This window comes from Schistocerca gregaria, chromosome 3 (assembly GCF_023897955.1).
Source record: "Schistocerca gregaria isolate iqSchGreg1 chromosome 3, iqSchGreg1.2, whole genome shotgun sequence".
Lineage (NCBI taxonomy): Eukaryota > Metazoa > Arthropoda > Insecta > Orthoptera > Acrididae > Schistocerca > Schistocerca gregaria.
The window spans coordinates 453594908-453616852 of NC_064922.1; the positions used below are offsets into that span (position 1 = coordinate 453594908).

Genomic DNA, 21945 nt, shown 5'->3' on the forward strand with positions numbered 1-21945 from the left:
CCGTGTTTTTTTTTTTTAAATTGCTGTCTATTATTTTACCTGTCTGCTTCGTATGTATTTTTATTGGCATCATCATCCCTTTGTTCTGTTTTAAGTTCCACGATTTTTTCGCCATGTTACCCTTTAAGTCTTCAATTTTATCGGCTGTATTATCTTCACCTTTCAAAACAACGTCTGTAGGCTGAAGAGCGGCATACTAAGATGCTGGAAGAAGCTAATTCCATGCCTATGCAATGTAGAAAATTGTTTGAATTTTAGTCGGAAATGTGACACTCTACCAATATTTTTGAGTGACAATGGCAGAGTCTACCCAGGTTACGGAAAAAAGGGAATGCTTCCCATAGCAAACACATAAAATTGACTTCCTCATGACGACAACGTCAACGACGAGTGAGGTAAGTCGTTTACCATTGTAATTACAACTATTTCAGTAATGCTCTTCTTTTGTCGTTGCTGTAGTGACCACTCTAAACATGCTCATAACGCCCGCCACCTCAGCCCCGTGTTCGGTTTAGAATCGCATCTATCGTTTGGAGCCCGTGACTTCGTTAGGAAAACATTCTTGGAAATTACTCATTTTTCACATAAGCTAACGCGAATTCATCATTACAATAAAAAAACGGTTCAAAATTCATGTTTGCTTCATTAGCAACCTGCAACGGTGAGCTGATCGAGATGCTGTTATGTTAATTATGATAGACGCAATTTTGTGTCATGAACCTCAGCCAACTAGTAATGCAATACTTGTCGAAATGTACATAAAATTTCGAGTGCGTCAAGGGAACCCTTTGCTGAAGTCAATGTCAAAGATAATGTACGCGTTGCTATGTAAATAAACAAATCGGCGTGTACCAAAACAAAACAGTGGTAACTGGTTATGATTGAAACGTTAATGTAATGGTAGCATTCGGTTATGTTCTAGCCGCTGCGTCGAAACATAAGGTACATATTTTAAAAACCCTCCCAAGTGTCTGTGTGGACTCTCAGAAATATTATAGTAAAATGCCTGAAACATTTATAGCTTCTGGCATAATCTACAAATAACGTCATTATCAAATCAGCTGTAATGCAGTTTCTGGAGTATTTCATCAACATACCTTCCAAGTCCACCAAATGTCAATATACGAATTATTGTACCTGTTCATTTCGCAAGGACAAAGTAACTTATAGTGTGCCAACAACATTGCGTTTGTTTACTTACGTACGTTTTCTTGGTAGCCTATACAACAGCTCTAGATAAATAAGTCGTTTTTTAAAATGCTTCCACAAACTTAACATGTCAACCGAATAACTGAAACCACGTTCTATCTCAAAGAGAAAGTCAAACCAGTTGTACATAATAGTCCGCTCCCAAACAGTTGACGCCCCATATTTTGACAGGAATAACAAATATGTAATGGTCACTTAGCATGAAACACATAACTCGGGCTTTGCAGTATCAAACAGTTGATCCACTAGACATATTTGTCTTCTATCAAAAGTTATCTAATTTAATGCTATGGGTCTAATATTGTTTTCCTAGTATATATGAATGTTATATTGTCCGTCAAATGAATGTGACATTACATGCTTCTCGATATACATTGTACTGTTTGCAATATGGTATTTTCACCTGCGCAAATCTCACTGGATGGCTACAAACAAATTATTTACATGATGTATATACTATTTTAATTTAATATCCTGAAATAATGTAATTTTGATGCTTCATATCACTTTAATCTATTTTATGATATCGACACTGGCAGAGTGAAAATGATATGAGTAGTGAATCCACAGATAAACTGCATTTATCATTGTAGACTAATTGATTTTTGCACTTTTTAACATATCACCCACATCTCTTACTAAACCTATCCTTTCATTCTCCATTTCTTTTTTCTTTCCTGTTTAGGCTCGTTTAAAGTGTTTCATTTGTAGGTATTAGTTTATTGATATGTTTTTATCTCATTATGTCTTTCTTTTAATTCATTGTATACTTTTATTGTTTACACTCGTAATTCAGTATTTCTTGTGCTAATGATAACATTGCTGCTGCTGCTCCTCTTCATTTTGTAGAATGTCTTTTTAAATCTGATTTTCTCACATGTTACTATTTTTGTATCTATATGTATCAATCCAAGAGCACAGTGTGCCTCAAAGTAATGATATCCTTTACTTCTTAATCATGAAGCTAAAAAGTTATTGCACTGCATTACTTATCTTATGTGAGAATGAAAACATCTTTGTTAATTCTTGGTGAAAATTAAATTTTAAAACTGCTGTCCAATCTTCCCTCTTTTATGCGAATCTTGTGTTCATGGCAAGAAAGGTTCTTTACTGTCATATGTAGGTCTAAATACTAATTTACTTAGGCAACTGTTATTGTATAATTTTTCTTCCCATATTAACTCTTATCTCTGCATGGGAACTGTTTTGTATTGGCCTAGCTTGAATACAAAACAGAAGTGTAACATTTGTAAGATTTACAATTTAAATTTCTTGTCAATAACTGTATTGACACAAGTGGAACAACGGATGTTCGGAATATGTGAATGATTGCAACTTTTATCATTATTTGTGTATTGTTTCATAGCTAATTTTAGTCAAGTTTCTTAACTTAAAATGTACCTACTCTTGGAAATGGCATGTTTTCATTGTTATATAACTCTCTTTGCAGTAATCAGATTTATGTAATACTTCACAAGAGTACAATTTTAACTTTTTCTCTCATACGTGACAGGCATGAAAATGAATTGTAAGTAGGATATCTGAAGAGCAACCAGAGTGACTTGAAATCGTGTTTTAATGTTATGAAAATATAAACATCATGAAGTGCCTAGTATCACATTCAATTTAGTGTTCATGTAGATAATTTAATAAAACTGAATAACGTCCACAGATGTATGAGAGTATGGCAAAAGATTTCCCATAGTTAAGTTGATTTGTTATGGGGAGTTTTAGAAGTGGCGCTAAAACTATAGCATTGTCTCTGTCTAATGCACTTATGGTCTACATATGAAAATGACCCATGGTACACTCCATATTAATATTATGTCATTCTAAGTTTATTAGAGATAGAATACTAGCCAAGACTGAAAATAAATCCTTAAACTGGATTCATATCTTACCTAACATTAAAAACAACCCTGCCGCATAGGTGCAATTCGCAGTTGACATAAATGCAACCACCAGATTTCTAATGTCATGTTTGTCTGACTTTTCCTGCAATAGCCAATTTATATTGTGAGGGTGAGGCCAATTTCTGATGCCACCCTTAGGGTGAGTGGTGGAGTGATGGTCCGGTGGTGCACGGTGACAGACTGGTGGTCAAGAGAAATAATCTATTAGACTTCATTTACACATCTCAGCATTGACAATGTGGGGCAGTTACACCCCACTCTGGCGTGACATGCCAGCAGTGGCCAGCATGCAGGAAAGTGATACATGTGTCACCATCCTGTAGTGCTGATGTGAGTCCAAGCATTGCTGGCAGTCTGCCAGTGGGCCAAGGCCCTGACATCCGCGACAAATTTCTTCTTCTTGCTGTCACTGCATTCTGCTGTTGAGCATCTGCACCCAGGTGGCTCAGGACCAGCTCAAGTCCATCATGGAGATGAGGGAGAACTGCCATGCACAGAACAAGACGTGCTGTCCCCTTGCAGGAACCTGGTGGTGGCAGGCATGGAAGGCAAGTCAATGGCACTGTGCCGCCAACACAGGAGACTTAGTGCAGGAGGCTTGTGGTGCAACCCTGTGTTAGTCAAGATGACTGCAGTTACCAGTGCCCAGTCACCTTGTTGCCTAGCATGGCTCTGATGACATGGTATTGCTGGACTCAGAATGAGTCTGCCTCAAAAGTCACAGCTGTTTATACAACTCCATAATACATTTGTTACACTGTTATGCAGTACTTGTTCACATTACTCATCATGTTATTCATGCCCTGGCACCCCGCAAATTAAGCCTTAATGTCACCACTCCTGAGTGAACTGAACTGCCCTGTACAAATGACACTCCTCGCAGCAGCGATAACAGCTTCCCCTAACTGGAATGTTCTAAGTTCCACCACATGTCATTGAAGGTCAGCTATGGCATGATGCTGATGCAGAAAGTCTAACACTAGGCTCATACTGCAGCAATTGCTTACATGAGACACCACTTCTACACATTGCCTAAACTTGCTTGCCTCCAATTGAATATTCACTATTATGGACCCCAGTGGCCATATATGGTTATCCTATACTCCACGCAAATTATAATGTGGTGTGGCCCATTGCCTCTTACCCACTAAATTTCTCATGTGCCCCTACATCCAACAAAAACTTCTACTTCTTACCATCTACTACACCCATTATAACACATTCTGCCTCTGCATTCATATTCACTGCATTTGCTTTTATTGGGAATCCATTTTGGCATTTCTGGTGAACTTTTGAGTTTAACATGTGCTAATTACCACCCAGACTACCACTACCATTAGTCCCATGATGCTGCAGCTGTTTCATACCACCCCTATTATCCAGTGGTCAGTGGTGCTGCTCTGCACACATCCCATATACCCACAATTAAAGCACCCTGTCACAGCATCAGTTCCTTCAAATTCCATTGCTAACCAAGTGCTGCATGGAGATCCCTAGGTGCACCATTGTGTGCCCTCCCAGACATTCCTAGTACTAAACATGTCAGGAAAGCATTGAGTGCCCTCTGCTTGGCTTCCTGCTACCTTGTTTGCCTCATCACTCCAAGTCATTCCATACATATGCACATTAATTTTTTTAATAGTGTCCACAAAATTCTCTATGGCTTCATTCAGCATCTTAGAAATTATATTAAGCTGCTCACAGACAAACTGCCCCCTATTGTGCTTCTTATCACTTTGCACCAACCCTTGCCTGAGCTGCTCAAAAAAGTTTGCGCCTTTTTCAGTGCCTCCATATGTCATACAAAGGATTTTACTTTCCCAAAAGGTGCAATCTTGTGATTTGCAACAACTGTTTGTCCGACCAACCCCCTATGTCAGCTGATGACAAGAGATCCTCAATAAGCAATAACACATCCCCGGGCATCCTACCAGAAAATGAGGTAACAAGTTTCTCAATTGCTGAATCTGTCCTTAGACACTACAATTACAACATACACAATTCCTCATCCTTTTCTACCAGCTTATTATTCATAAACGTATTCTTTGCTCTTAACTGTGCTACCTGATCAAGTAATAATTGCCCAAATTCCTCACCTACAGCACTTTGTCCCTCTGATTTCACCATAGTATCGCCCTTACTCACATTTGCAAATTCATCAGCAACAACAACAGCAACCCAGTGACAACAAGAACAGAACAGTCCATAGTTAATAACACTACCATACTTATTTCTTATGTGTTATTCATGAGTGACCTAGACTCCCTGTACTGGTGGGGGTTCTAAAACCCTTAAACTGAGCGATATCCACTGGCCCCTCTGGTCTCACAAAAGTAACTTTACAGTTATGTTGACTCCAAACTCTTGAACATGATTGTTAACAATCAGAAACAGTAGTCTCACTCATCCCACAATTAAGATACCATAAGCTGTGGTTTCTATGTCGTGGTGCAGGGAGTGGTACACCTCCTCTGTCCACAGGCAATGACATCAGCACTTCTGACACCAATCCTTATGGGTGAGGCCAATTTCTGATGCAACTCAACAGGGTGAGCAGTAGAGATGGGCTGGTGGTAGCCAGTGACATATTGGTGGGAATACTTTATTAGATGTGAATTGCAAATCTTGTCATTGATATTGTGAGGCAGAGCTGCCCCGCTACAGCACGGCAGGCTGGCAATAGCTAACAGGTGACTAGCTTCTGTCCTGGTGGAGAAGTACATGTGTCAGAGCCCTGTGATGCTGACATCGAGCCGAGCAGTGACAGGCAGTTGGCCAGTGGGCAAAGGCCATGACATCAGTGGCTTGTTTCTTCTTCTTCTTAGTGCCACTCCATTCTTCTATTGAGCGGCTGAACCTGGTTAACTCAGGCCTGGCTCGCGTCCACTATGGAGACATGAGAAGACTGTCTTGCACAAGACACAACCTGCTGCCCCTGGTCAGAAGTCTCCCATGGAGGAGACTTAGTGCAGAAAGTGGCTGACCTGACCCCATCTGGAACCCATAGCTGCAGCTGCTGGTATCCAGGCATCTCATTGTCTAACATGGCCCTGGTGTTGTGGTGGTGGTGCTGCTGCTGGACTCTGAATGAATCTGCCTCAAATTTCACAGCCATTTATTTACTGCTCCAGTTACTTGCCCTGGTGTGGTGACACCAACCTGCCCACTCTGGCCATTATCACAGTGTGGTGTAGGTTTTGGAGCATGGCTAGCTAACTTTGCAATCGTTGCTTGTACATGTTGTTATAACTTACACTATGTGATCAAAATTATCCGGACACCTGTCTAAAAATGACCTACAAGTTCATGGCGCCCTCCATTGGTAATCCTGGAATTCAATATGGTGTTGGCCCACCCTTAACCTTGATAACAACTTCCACTTTCGTAGGCATACATTCAATCAGGTGCTGGAAGGTTTCTTGGGGAATGGCAGCCCATTCTTCACAGAGTGCTGCATTGAGGAGAAGCATCAATGTAGGTCAGTGAGACCTGGCACGAATTTGGCATTCCAAAACATCCCAAAGGTGTTCTATAGGATTCAGGTCAGGACTCTGTTCAGGCCAGTCCATTACAGAGATGTTATTATAATGTAACCCCTCCGCCACAGGCCGTGCATTATGAACAGGTGCTTGATCGTGTTGGGGCAATCACCATCCCCATCCATGTAGACCAATATTGTGATAGTGCCACACAAACAAGGTGTGCAAGCCCCATACATGAAAAACACGACCACACCATAACAGCACTGTCTCCAAATTTTACTGTTGGCGCTACACATGCTGGCAGATGACATTCACTGGGCATTCGCCATACCAACACCCTGCCATCGGATCACCACATTGTGTAGTGTGATTCGTCAATCCACACAATGTTTTTCCAGTTACTTTCTTGGAAGTACTTTGTGAAGAAACCACTTTCGTTAGTTTCGATTTCACTTGGTACACCCAAAAAGTTTTTTGTTGCCTGATTTGCAATTTGTGGGAATATACCAAGTTTCCTCTTCTGTTAAGAGTATTCTATGTGAATTATGCATTCTCTTACACCAACTGATCTGTGGTCATCAGAATGGCTGAGGTTGCCCCTATGTTATGTGCTGATCCTCTTGAGTCATGGTACACACAACGTCAATGCTCTTTGGAACAATGTCTAATTTTATTCAACCTTCATGAAATTTGTTGCTGATGGAAGTAATGCCAAGACATATTTCTTTATAAATCAATTGTATAGTTTTTTTCTGAACGTGTTTGTTTGCCAAAAGTTGAATAAAGTCATTTGAGGTATTGTTAAGAGAACTTAGCCTTTATGAAAATCTTAAAAAAAATAATTTAACCGAAACCTTCATGTTAAATTTTCAGTTTTACAATACTGTTTCTTTAAACACTCACTGTATACAAACTACTCACTATTTTCTGAAGTGACATTGTTTTAACAGTACTCTCATATAAGATATCTATGTCTCATCACCCATGACACTGTGAGACAACATATCTTCTCCGGCTTGGCAATAGAAACCCACAAAATTATCATACATATTGACAGTATTTGTTCTCTATGTTGTTCGATAAGCATTTTCAGTACCACCTTCCACACTGATGCACCGTCCAAGCTATTCCACGACAGCCACATAAATAGTGGTGCATACATTACTAGGAAATTAATCAGCCAGAGTGCCAGTTGTCAATTGTTGATCAGATTATAGTTTTTATTTAATTGGATAGATAAAAAAATCTACTCACCAAGTGGCGAAGTAACTGACTAACACAGACCAGGATAATACTCAGTCAGCAGTGCTGTGCTCCGAAGCTGTTTTGTGGAGGGAACAACAGTACCAGGATTGGATGTGATGGCCTGGGAAATCTGCTAGGCTGGTGGGGTAATTACAAGCATTGATGGCTGAGGCGAGAATTGTCGTGTGTTACTGTAAAGAGTCTGGATCCGAACAAATACGTTTGCCTTGGATTCCAAGGCTGTATGGAGGGAACGTGTGACATGGAAGGGATGGCAGCTGTCAAAATGTAAGTACTGTTGTTTGTTGGTAGGTTTAAAGTGGACGGAAATGTGGACCTGGCTTTCAGTGAGGACGTGATCAACATCAAGGAAAATGACATGGGATTCAGAATAGAACCATGTGGAATTTAATTGGTAGAAGGTAATCAGAGATTCCGGGAATTGTAGCAGGTCAGCCTCACCATGACACTATATGGTAAAGATGTCATCAGTGTATCTAAACCAAACCAGGTGCTGAAGACTTATGGATCCCAGGGAAGCCCCCTCCAAGTGACCCATGGAAGGTCATCATAGGAAGGAGCCATCCTGGTTCACATGTTCGTATGACTGCCTCTCAAAGGTGAAAGTTGATTAATGTGAGTAGGAAGGATGTTTGTATGACTGCCTCTCAAAGTTGAAAGTTGATTAATGTGAGTAGGAAGGATGTCTTAGATTTGGAATCAGGTGGGTGCTGACTGAGAAAATGTTCAGCAGCAGACAGACCATGTATGTGGGGGATGTTAGTACAGATGGAGGTGGCGTTAGAGATGACAAGCAAGATGTGTGGCGGGAGTGAGATGGCCATGGATTTCAGATGGTGTAGGAAATGGAATCTCTGACTACCTTCTCCCAATTAAATTTTACATGGTCCTACTCCAAATCCCATGCCACTTTCCTTGATGTTGATCTCATCCTCACCGAAGGCCAGCTACACACTTCGTCCACATTAAACTTACCAACAAACAACAGTACTTACATTTTGACAGTTGCCATCCTTTCCATGTCAAACGTTCCCTCCCATACAGCCTTGGCATCTGAGGCAAACATTTGTTTGGATGCAGACTCTTTACAGTAATACACAACAGTTCTCACCTCAGCCGTCAATGCTTGTAATTACCCCACCAGCCTAGCAGATTTCCCAGGCCATCACATCCAATCCTGGTACTGTTGTTCCCTCCACAAAACAGCTTCGGAGCACAGCACTGCTGACTCAGTATTATCCTGGGCTGGAATGTGTTAATCAGCTATTCTGCCGCTTGGTGAGTAGATTTTTTTTATCTAACCAATTAAATAATTTTGTCAATAATTGGTTGTTTTCATTTTTAGATTATAGTTTTGGGTGCACTTGTTTGATTTCATTGATCTGGATATTCAGCCCACCTCCCCACTCTTCATCATCCACATTTGTACCACAGTTTCTTATGTCTCCATATCCTTGTCTAATCTTTCCTTCACTCATTTTGGTAGGCTCATAAACCAGGCCCAATTCTCAATGAATCTAAGCAGCTGTAGATCCTTTTGCACATATAAACAAAATTGCTGAGTACACATCACAACTGGTGGGGAGCATCGGTTTTTCGAAACCATTGTTGTTTGCTCCCCCCCTCCCCTTCCCCCCTCTCTCTCCAACACAATTAAACAACTACTGAATCAAAACATTTACTTCAATGGCTTCAAAAATAATTAATAGATGGTGCAGCATTTGTACAAATTTATTCTGAGGTGGAAACATTTAAATATGAACAAAGAGCCTTTACCTTTCGAAATACACCCTCGTATTTAAGTTGAGCACAATGCAAAACACGATTGTAGCATCCTATATGACATATTCTGTACATTAATAGAGGCAGTCAGGTTGAAAAAGGCATACCTATCATTCTTTCAGTAGAAAACTGTAGTGACAACATAAGTGAATCTGTGAACTTTGAGAAAATTTAGAAGTTTCTCTAACTGTGATGACTTTCATACAGATCCGTATCATGCTGCTGTAAAAAATTTTTGAAAGGCCATTCATTCATACCTGCAGGTTTTTGAAAAGACATTCATAGAGTTGCACATCTACTGCTTTCCAAAATGATAAATTTATTTTAAGTATCTAATTTTCAAACTGTTACATAAAATTGGCTCCAATCTTGTGCCTTCTAAAACTGGATGTAAGTATATTAATCATGAAAGCTATAAACCTACCACCAGCAAGCAATCTGCAGAAAGTTTCCTTCTACGATTTTCAGCACTAGCCATAAGCAAGTCCTGTAGAGGTTGCAAACAAGATAGATAGTAAAATAAATACCATTACTTTCCTTCCCTTGTTGTAAAATGATGGAATCTGATGCCTTTTTCATGAACCTATCTGAAAATAGTTAAATTTCCTGTTTGTGATCAGCATATGGTGCTAATAACTATTTTGGAAATTTCTGTTACAGGCTACAAGAAAATTCTTGCGTGGTAAATTTATCGATTCATTGAGAATACATGTAAAAGGTGGCTCTGGTGGTAACGGGCTTCCAAAATATGGTGGTGTTGGTGGCAAAGGAGGAGATGTCTATGCTGTAGCAAAGGAAGGTACTTATATTTTGGATACTACAATGCAGGAATAGGAGCTATACTCATGTAGTGAGTGCAGTCAGTTGATGTGTATTTCATGTTCCAACCACATGGATGTATGTGGTCTATGACAAGACTTCAGAAGTACATTAAAATAGCATCTTAGAAAGAGAAAAAAGACTATTTAAAAATATTTAGGGCAGTTTATAAAAATAGTTAAGGTTAATATTACTATATTAAAATAATTTTTATTTTGTAGGAATAACCTTGAAAGATGTACAGAAAAAATTCCCAACAAAGCGCATTTCTGCAGCTTCAGGAGCAAATAGTCTGCGTACCAGTATTCTTGGGAAGCCAGGTGAAGATAAGGTTATAGAAGTCCCAACTGGTATTACAGTTATCGATGAACACAAAAGAACTCTAGGTATGTTTTACTTTTTTATACATATGTGAAATTTGAGCTATTTATAGAAAAATGTTGAAATAAATCTCGTTATAAGGAATGTTAAATTGTTACAGTTGTTCCTTACGCATGATGTTGTGCTGCCCTTTAGCTAAACCAGTGGTTTATGATCAGAAAATAGACAACGCCAAAAACTGAATATGTGTTTCAGATCATTCACTTATTTTTCAGCTAGTCATACAGAATACAAAAAAAGGAGATGGAAAAAGGGTTAATGTACTCATCATCATTATGAATTTTAAGAAAGGCGTTCCTCTTTTTGGTCTGATTACTGAACACTTGTTGTCGTCAGTTGTTGTTGTTTGATAATCGCCCTGATCATTGTGGAAACTGGTTTTATTAAATAAACTGGAGCTATATTTTGCATCATAAGTAAGAGATGTAGTTTTTGGTGGGAGGCTGTGGATATAATATAAATCATATGAAAGAGGCTGTGGATATAATATAAATCATATGAAAGAAGCACCTCCCATGATCCATGGACCTTGCCATTGGTGGGGAGGCTTGCATGCCTCAACAATACAGATAGCCGTAGGTGCAACCACAACGGAGGGGTATCTGTTGAGCGGACAGACAAACGTGTGGTTCCTGAAGAGGGGCAGCAGCCTTCTCAGTAGTTGCAGGGGCAACAGTCTGAATGATTGACTGATCTGGCCTTGTAACATTAACCAAAATGGCCTTGCTGTTGTGGTACTGCAAACGGCTCAAAACAAGGGGAAACTACAGCCGTAATTTTTCCTGAGGGCATGCAGCTTTACTGTATTCATGGAGAGCTGCATCAAACCAGTCTCAGGACTGAAGACCACAACAACATGAAAGAAGCTATTAAAAAGCAGATATCAACACAGCTGCCAGCACATGATGGGATGGTATTCACCAGTAAACCTCTGCTGGAGAAGAGGAGGGGGGAGTAACTGCTGAGTTCTCTTCTAGTGAGAATAGAGTAATGTAGCTTTGGGGGAGAGGGAGAAGGAGACGATAAATGAAAGAGACAGATTAGATACATAGAGTGATAAAAGAGCAGTATAGGAGATCTAGAAGTTACCACTTTGGCTTCTTAAGAGGCCTTGAGTTGTGTCAGACATGACAATAAACCTGGAACTCCTAATGTTGCTTTTAAATCATTTTTCAGCAATATTGTACCCAAATACAATACCTTATTACAGTGAAGAGTGATGGATGTATATAGTGGAGTTCTCTTGGTTACTCAGTCATTTTCCCTGATCATATTTTTAGGATTCGCATATCATATGAATTTCCAGTCTCCAGTGCAAAACTGTTTTTGTTCCTGAAGGCACTGGGACATATGATGAAAAAGTAAGACAGGAGGAAGAATTTTCTCAGCTGCTCCAATTTCTTTAGTGCCCTCTCAGTAATTTCTCACATGTATTCAGCAGAAAAAAGTGATTCAGATGATGTAGACCTCTCGCATTGGACTGACGGAACAGGGCATGTTGAAATCTGTAGAAATAAGGAAGCTGATATGGCATCCAAGGAAGCCTGTCAAGTACACACTGCAGTAAAATATGAAATCTCCCAGCATGCTGCTTCCCTGCTGTTGAGTCTTAAGCCATTGGCAGGAAGAATAGCTAGAAGTGATGGCACAAGAAGCTGCCACGAGTGAAAGCCACTGTCCAGCCATGGCAGTACTCCTTCACGTAATAGAGACAGAATGAGTCACACTGACTTGTCTTCCTGCAGATCACTTCTTCTAACCCAGTGTTCTCTATTCCAAGGAGAGGATCTCAGCTGTATGTAGAGCTCATGATGGAGTGCACATTTCAGTACACCACATTTTAAGTTATTTAATTAGATAAATAAAAAACTTTACTCCCCAAGCGGCGGCAGAACACACATATAAAAGACGGCTGTAATTGGCAAGTTTTCGGAACCTGTGGCTCCTTCTTCGGGCAGAAGGATTGAAGGGGGAGGAAAAGGACTGGAGAGTTCTAGGAAAAGGGGTAGATTTCAGGAAAGTCACCCAGAACTGCACATCAGGAAAGACTTACCATATGGGATGAGAAGTGTTTTATATTCTTATGAGACGGCTGCAGTAAATTTAAGTATGGACATGAAAAATGACATGACAAGTATTCAGAGTGTGTGTGTGTGTGTGTGTGTGTGTGTGTGTGTGTGTGTGTGTGTGTGTGTGTGTGTGTTGGGAGGGGCTAACTTTCATTAACATGGGGTGGAGGGTTCAGGGTTCACTTTCGCAGTCATATGGCTATAATTAGGAAACTGCTCACAGATGTAGAACTTTATCTAACTGAAGACAGACTACTTTGTGTCTGCCAAATTCTGAGTAATGTCCTTCTGGCAAGCAGGAACAGTATGTGGATATTCTGATATGCAGTAGTTGATTTATAATAAATTTGGTTGTTATAATCACATTGAAATAGCCCCCAGCATTGTACATATTTGCTATCCTTTTTTCAATCCTGCTTCGAGGTCCTAAAATCGCTACCAATGGCTTATACTTAGTGATTCAGTGGAATTTAGTAGTATATTGTGCACATGAATATTTCTTATCACAACTGCAGTTTTCAGTCATTGCAAAGGCACTCGTACAGATGGTTGACTGATCTGACCTTGTAACATTAGCCAGCTGACTGATCTGGCCTTGTAACATTAGGCAAAATGGCTTTGCTATGTTGGTACTGTGAACAAAGCAAGGGGAAATTACAGCTGTTATGTTTCCCAATGATATGCTCCTTTATTGTGTGGCCTAATGGTGGCAGAATCTTCCTGGGTAAAATACTGTGGAGGGAAAATAGTCTCCTACTCGGATCTCCAGACAGGGACTACTCAGGAAGATATTGTCATTAGGATAAAAAAAACATGTTCTGTGAATCAGAGCAGGGAATGTTAGATCCCTTAATCAGGCATGTAGTTTAGAGAATTTAAAATGGGAAAGGGGTAGATCCCAGTTGGCCACAGTGGGAATTAGTGAAGACCAGCAGCAGGAAGAACAGAATTTCTTATAAGATCAGTATAGTGTCATCAACCCAAAATCAAATAGAGGTACCTACACCTACATCTACATCTATACTCCGCAAACCACCATGAGGTGCATGGCAGAGAGTGCATTCCATTGTACCCATTTTCTTCCCATTCCAGTCATGCATGGAGCTTGGCAAGAATGATTGTTTTAATGCCTCTGTGCTTGCCGTAATTGTTCTGGTCTTATCCTCACGATCACCATGTGAGTGATACGTATTGCAGTATGCTCTTAGAGTCATCATTTAAAGTCAGTTCTTGAAACTTTATTAATAGACTTTCTTTGGGATGGTTTAGGACTATATCCAAGAATCTGTCAGTTCAGTTCCTTCAGTGTCTCTGTGACACTCTCCTAAGGATCAAACAAACCTGTGACCATTCATGCTGCCCTTTCTGTATACATTCGATAACCCTGTTAGTCCTATTTGGTATGGGTCCCACACACTTGAGCAATATTCTAGTACAAGTTGCACGAGAGATTTGTTAAGCAATCTGCTTAGTAGACTGATTACATTTCCCCAGTGTTCTACCGTTAAACCAAAGGCTACCACCTGCTTTACCCACAACTGCGCCTGTGTGATCAATCCATTTCATATCCATACAAAGTGTGACACCCAGGTATTTGTATGAGTTGGCCAATTTCAACAGTGTCCCATTGGTATTATAGTCATAGGATGCCACATTTTTTCCTTTGGTAAAGTGCACAATTTTACATTTCTGAACATTTAAAGCGAGCAGGATTACATTTAATAATGGATGCAAAAACAGGACTGTGGATGAATTGCTATAAACAGCATAATGAACGTATTGTCATACACAGGGCAAGATACAAACCAAACATCCATTAATACAAGTCTATGTTCCTACTAGCTCCTCAGTTATTGAAGAGAATAAAAGTGTATATAGTGATAAAAAAGAAATTATTCAGGTAATTAAGGCAGACTACATTTAATTCTTCCCACAATGACCCATAGACCTTGCCATTGGCGGGGAGGCTTGCGTGCCTCAGAGATACAGATAACCGTACCGTAGGTGCAACCACAATGGAGGGGTATCTGTTGAGAGGCCAGACAAACTTGTGGTTCCTGAAGAGGGGCAGCAGCCTTTTCAGTAGTTGCAGGGGCAACAGTCTGGATGATTGACTGATCTGGCCTTGTAACACCAACCAAAATGGCCTTGCTGTGCTGGTACTGCGAATGGCTGAAAGCAAGGGAAACTACAGCCGTAATTTTTCCTGAGGGCATGCAGCTTTACTGTATGGTTAAATGATGATGGCGTCCTCTTGGGTAAAATATTCCGGAGGTAAAATGGTCTCCCATTTACATCTCCAGGCAGGGACTACTCAGTAGGACGCTGCTATCTGGAGAAATAAAACTGGTGTTCTACAGATCAGAGTGTGGAATATCACATCCCTTAATCGGGCAGGTAGGTTAGAAAATTTAAAAAGGGTAATGGATAGGTTAAAGTTAGATATAGTGAGGATTAGTGAAGTTTGGTGGCAGGAGGAACAAGACTTTTGGTCAGGTGAATACAGGGTTATAAATACAAAATCAAGTAGGGGTCATACAGGAGTAGGATTAATAATGAATAAAAAAAGTAGGAGTACAGTTAAGCTACTATGAACAGTGTAGTGAACACATTATTGTAGCCAAGATAGACACAAACCCCACACCTACTGAAGTAGAACAAGTTTATATGCCAACTAACTCTGCAGATGACAAAGAGATTGATGAAATGTATGATGAGATAAAAGAAAAAATTTAATAGTCATGCATGACTGGAATTCAATAGTAGGAAAAGGAAGAGAAGGAAACATAGTAGGTGAATATGGGATAGGGGTAAGAAATGAAAGAGGAAGCCACCTGGGAGAATTTTGCACAGAGCATAACTTAATCATAGCTAACACTTGGTTCAAGAATCGTAAAAGAAGGTTGTATACATGGAAGAGGTCTGGAGACACTGCAAGGTTTCAGATAGATAATATAATGGTAAGACAACAATTTAGTAATGAGGTTTTAAATTGTAAGACATTTCCAGGGGCAGATGTGGACTCCGACCACAATCTATTGGAATTGCAGAAAGGTCAGGAGACAGGACCTGGATAAACTGGAAGAACCAGAGGTTGTACAGAGTTTCAGGGAGAGCATTAGGAAACAATTGACAGGAATGGGGGAAAGAAATTCAGTAGAAAAAGAATGGGTAGCTTTGAGGGATGAAATTGTGAAGGCAGCAGAGGATGAAGTAGGCAAAAAGATGAGGGCTAGTAGAAATCCTTGGGTAACAGAAGAAATATTGAATTTAACTGATGAAAGGAGAAAATATAAAAATGCAGTAAATGAAGCAGGCAAAAAGGAATACAAACGTCTCAAAAATGAGATCGATAGGAAGTGCAAAATTGCTAAGCAGGGATGGATAGAGGACAAATGTAAAGATGTAGAGGCTTATCTCACTAGGGGTAAGATAGAAACTGCCTACAGGAAAATTAGAGAGACCTTTGGAGGCAAGAGAACCACTTGTATGAACATCAAGAGCTCAGATGGAAACCCAGTTCTAAGCAATGAAGGGAAAGCAGAAAGGTGGAAGGAGTATATAGAGGGTCTATACAAGATTAATGTACTTGAGAACAATATAATGGAAATGGAAGAGGATGAGGATGAAGATGAAATGGGAGATACAATACTGCGTGAAGAGTTTGACAGAGCACTGAAAGACCTGAGTGGAAACAAGGCCTCCGGAGTAGACAACATTCCATTGGAACTACTGACGGCCTTGGGAGAGCCAGTCCTGACAAAACTCTACCATCTGGTGAGCAAGATGTATGAAACAGGCGAAATACCCTCAGAATTCAAGAAGAATATAATAATTCCAATCCCAAAGAAAGCAGGTGTTGACAGATGTGAAAATTACCGAACAATCACTTTAATAAGGCACAGCTGCAAAATACTAACACGAATTCTTTACAGACGAATGGAAAAACTGGTAGAAGCTGACCTCATGGAAGATCAGTTTGGATTCCATTGAAATGTTGGAACATGTGAGGCAATACTGACCCTATGACTTATCTTAGAAAATAGATTAAGTAAAGGCAAACCTATGTTTCTAGCATTTGTAGACTTAGAGAAAGCTTTTGACAATATTGACTGGAATACTCTCTTTCAAATTCTGAAGGTGGCAGGGGTAAAATACAGGAAGCAAAAGGCTATTTACAATTTGTACAGAAACCAGATGGCAGTTTTAAGAGTCGAGGGGCATGAAAGGGAAGCAGTGGTTGGGAAGGGAGTAAGACAGAGTTGTAGCCTCTCCCCGATGTTATTCAATCTGTATATTGAGCAAGCAGTAAAGGAAACAAAAGAAAAATTCAGAGTTGGAATTAAAATCCGTGGAGAAGAAATAAAAACTTTGATTATATTGTAATTCTGTCAGAGACAGCAAAGGACCTGGAAGACCAGTTGAACGGAATGGACAGTGTCTTGAAAGGAGGATGTAAGATGAACATCAACAAAAGCAAAATGGGGATAATGGAATGTAGTCGAATTAAGTCGGATAATGCTGAGGGAATTAGATTAGGAAATGAGACACTTAAAGTAGTAAAGGAATTTTGCTATTTGGGGAGCAAAATAACTGATGATGGTCGAAGTAGAGAGGATATAAAATGTAGACTGGCAATGGCAAGGATAGCGTTTCTGAAGAAGAGAAATTTGTTAACATCGTTTATAGATATAAGTGTCAGGAAGTCATTTCTGAAAGTATTTGTATGGAGTGTAGCCATGTATTGATGTGAAATATGGACATAAATAGTTTGGACAAGAAGAGAATAGAAGCTTTCAAAATGTGGTGCTACAAAAGAATGCTGAAGATTAGATGGGTAGATCACATAACTAATGAGGAGGTATTGAATAGAATTGGGGAGAAGAGGCATTTGTGGCACAACTTGACTAGAAGAAGAGTTCAGTTAGTAGGCCATGTTCTGAGACATCAAGGGATCCCCAATTTAGTATTGGAGGGCAGTGTGGAAGGTAAAAATCGTAGAGGGAGGCCAAGAGATGAATACACTAAGCAGATTCAGAAGGATGTAGGCTACAGTAGGTACTGGGAGATGAAGAAGCTTGCACAGGATAGAGTAGCTTGGTGAGATGCAACAAACCAGTCTCTGGACTGAAGACCACAATATTTAATTGTGATGGGGGACTGGAATTTGATAGTAGGAAAAGGACAAGAAGGAAAAATGGTAGAACATGAACTGGGGGTAATGAAAGAAAGGGGAAGCTGGCTGTATCATTACTACTACTTGGATTGAAAATCATTAAATAAGGTTGTGTTTGTGGATGAGACATGAAGACACTAAATAGTTTCAGATTACATTGTGTAAGACAGAGATTTATTTGAAAATTGCAGAATATTTGCAGGGGCAGATGTGATATACCTACACATATTCACACGAGCAAGCACACATGACCATCATATCCAGCAGCTCGGACTGGAAAGCATCTGCCACGCAGAATGAAAGCAGTAATCTGGAGTGGGTGGGGAATGGGAAGGCATTGCAAGGTACGGATGGGTGATGGGGGGGGAAAGACGAGTGTTGTCTGGCAATCTGGCAAGGCGTGCTGGGACTGAACTGCCAACAGGCACAGCATTGAGGGGGGTGGGGTTGTGGGACAGGGAGTGTGGAGGGAGGAATGGGGGGGGGGGGGAAGTGAAAAAGAAGCAGAGTGGGGAAGGGGAAAGAGAGTCAGGTGTTTAGGTGTTTGGCAGAGGGTTGTACACAAGAGGGTGAGGGGACAAGAATAGGGTAGATGTGATAGGACAGAGGGGCTGGAAACTACAGGTTGGAGGGTGTGGGGACAGTAGGTTACTGTAGACTGAGGCTGGGATAATTTCAGGAACAGGTAATGTGTTGTAGTGATAATTCCCATCTGCTCAGTTCAGAAAAGCTAGTCATGGAGGAATGATCCAGATGGCATTGGAATCGTGCATGTTATGTTCAGCTGCATGTTGTCCCACAGGGTGCTCTACTTTGCTCTTGGCCACAGTCTGGCAGTGGCCGTTTTTCCTGGTGGACAGCTGGTTGGTATTCGTACCAGTATAAAAAAAAAAAAAACTGTGCAATGATTGCAGTAGAGCTGGTATATGACATGCCTGCTCTCATAGGTGGCCCAGCTTCTGATGTGGTAGGATAAGCTTGTGACAGGACTGGAATAGGAAGTTCTGTATGGGCTCCACAGGAATATGATCCTTGTGGCAAGGAATTCGGATTAGGAGTGGTATAGAAATAGGCTAGCATTTTGTGGGGTTTGGGTGGGAATTGGAATACCACTTTACGAGGAATGGGAAGGATTGTAGGTAGGATGTTTCTCTTTTTGGGACAGAATGATAGGTAATGACGAAGGATGTGGCATTGTTCCAGTCCAAGGTGGTACTGGGTTACAAAGGGGACGTGCCTTTGTAGTTGGTTCTTCGGGGTGGTGGGAGAGTTGGGAGTGTGTGGAGAAACGATGCAGAGAATCTGTTTGTGGACTAGGTCTGGGTCACAGTGCCTGTCTGTGAAGGCCCTAGTGAGACCCTCATCATACTGGACAAGGAAGTCCTTGTCACTGTAGATGTGGCATCCCGAAGTGGCCAGGCTGCATGGGAGGAATTTTTTGGTGTGGAAAGGATGACAGTTGTTAAAATGTAAGGTACGGATGGGTGATGGGGGAAAGATGAGTGCTGTCTGGCAAGGCGTGCAGGGACTTGACTGCCAACAGGCACAGCATTGAGATGTGGATGGAGCCATCAGAGAAGAAAGGTTCAACATCCAGGAAGATGTCACACTGGGTTGTTGAGGAACAGATGAAATGAATGGGAGAGAAGGTGTTGAGCTTGTGAAGAAATTAGTCTAGGGTGTCTTGGCCCTGAGTCTAGATCATGAAGATATCATCAATGAACCTGAACCATTCTAGTGGTTTGGCATTTTGGAAGGCTAGGAACGTCTTCTATAGATGGCCCATAAACAGATTGGCATAGGACAGTGTCACACAGGTGCCCCAGCATTAAACACTGCCTCTCCCAGTTCATATCACCATCAAGCTATGATCCTCCCCTCCCCCCTCCCCCACCCACTCCATGATCACTTTCCAGGAATTTCTTATCTACAACTTGGCCCCACAATCCTTACCTAGGTCCCTTCTGTAGAACACCAACCTTTCAGCAGAAGAAAGGACAGCCATACACAACCATCCACCGAGTGAGGTGGCGCAGTGGTTAGCACACTGGACTTGCATTTGGGAGGACGACGGTTCAATCCTGTCCCCAGCCATTCTGATTTAGGTTTTCCACGATTTCCCTAAATCGCTTCAGGCAAATGCCGGGATGGTTCCTTTGAAAGGGCACGACCGATTTCCTTCCCCATCCTTCCCTCACCTGAGCTTGCGCTCCGTCTCTAATGACCTCATTGTTGACGGGACGTTAAACACTGATCTTCTCCTCCTCCTCCACAACCATCCAGCCAAATCCTGACCTAATCATCCTACCTGCAAACAAAGTTTCCACCCCTGTTCTTATGAACTACAGTGACTACCTGGTGGAAGGTCTCTGCCAGTTATCTGACTCCTCCACCTGTAAACTCTGCCACAGTGATCCCATCCCAGAAGACCTGCATTAACTCCAATTCCTGCTTAAACCCTTTGCCCAGTGGTCATCAAACTATGGCCTGTGGGCCACATTCAGCTCAAATCATCTAGTCTTGCAGCCCGTGTTTCTCATCCATATGTTATCATAATAGGGGAGACAGGTACCTTTACGCATGGGGCACATTTATGCAGAGCACTTTTCCTGGGAACTATTCTTGCAAGGTCAGTATTGCCATCTACTGAAGGCTCTCACAAGCTTCATGACACTAGTTAAGAGAACATCTTAGTGCGAAGAACATACACTTTTCGGTCACATTAACGTCTCCAGATCAGCATCGGAGAGTGCAATATGGGTGTCCATGGCAGTGCCACAGATTTGTCCTTATACCATCCCTTCAAAGGAGAAATAGTTGTGTGTTAGGATTAAGTTAGGAAAGTGTATTAGGAATGAGGTAGAGGGTTCGGACTCAAGGATGTTAGGAGAGGCAATGTTCAATAGTGGAAAAACAATGGGCATGAAGGATGTTGGTGCATCGGGAAGTGGTATCAACAGTGACAAGTAGGGATCAAGGGAGTAAAGGAATGGAATGGGGTGGGAATGGTGAAGAGCCAGCAAAGGGAGTGGTTAGCATCTTTGATGTAGAAGGCTGGATTACATGCAATTGGTTGAAGGTGTTGGTCAATGAGGGCTGAATTTTTTTCACTGGGAACATAATAACCAGTTTCAATGGAGTGTGCAGGATTGCTGGGGAGTATGTAGAAGGTGAGTGTGCAAGGCATCATACAGGTGAGGACGGACTTGGATTCATATGAGAGATTCTGGGAAGGACCTAAGGCAGTGGTTGTCAAACTTTTTTGCTCAAGAGCCAGTACCGACATTATGCGGTGACATGTCGAGCCACATATGTACAGTATTATTATTATTTGATAACCTACTAAATTAGTACAGTATGAGCCACCAATAGAGTAGCTATAGCAACTGCATGGTTAATTGGCAGCTGGCCCCCCCAAGTACTGATTGTTGTAAGTCCGCACCATTCGAAACACTTTGTGTTGACTGGTCTTTGTTTCAGATTGCTGTCTACCTCAGTTATCACAAAGTTGTGACACTGTAATTACCTGATGAAGTGTTGTGTTACCTGTGTCTGTGTGGATGCTAAAAATATTTACCACAGTTTCAGATGGCTGTCTCTATAATGCTCATTCACGAATCCAAGTTACACCATAGCAGCTGATTGGTAGAAGACATATAAGTTCATGAGTTCTCAGTACTGGAAGACAAACAATAGAAACAATCCCCCCTCTCACATCCTTGAACTAAAACAATCCCCCTCTAACATGCTCCCACAAGCAGCACTTTATTGTCCCCCACCCCTACCATGCATGCCTCTCTACCTTCTCAGCCCAACCTCTTCCTTACCCCCACCACCCAGTTGCTTCT

General features: G+C 41.1%; 1 protein-coding gene across 1 annotated transcript in view; it reads left to right on the plus strand.

Annotated features, from left to right (window-relative positions):
- The first annotated feature begins 498 nt into the window (after positions 1–498).
- LOC126354222 (GTP-binding protein 10 homolog) overlaps positions 499–21945 on the plus strand; it is a 91789-nt gene continuing 70342 nt past the window's right edge. Inside the window, exons 1-3 of the mRNA XM_050003705.1 lie at positions 499–942; positions 10313–10451; positions 10693–10857. Coding sequence (XP_049859662.1) covers positions 898–942; positions 10313–10451; positions 10693–10857 — 349 coding nt within the window. The 5' untranslated portion in view covers positions 499–897. The remainder of the gene's footprint in view (positions 943–10312; positions 10452–10692; positions 10858–21945) is intronic.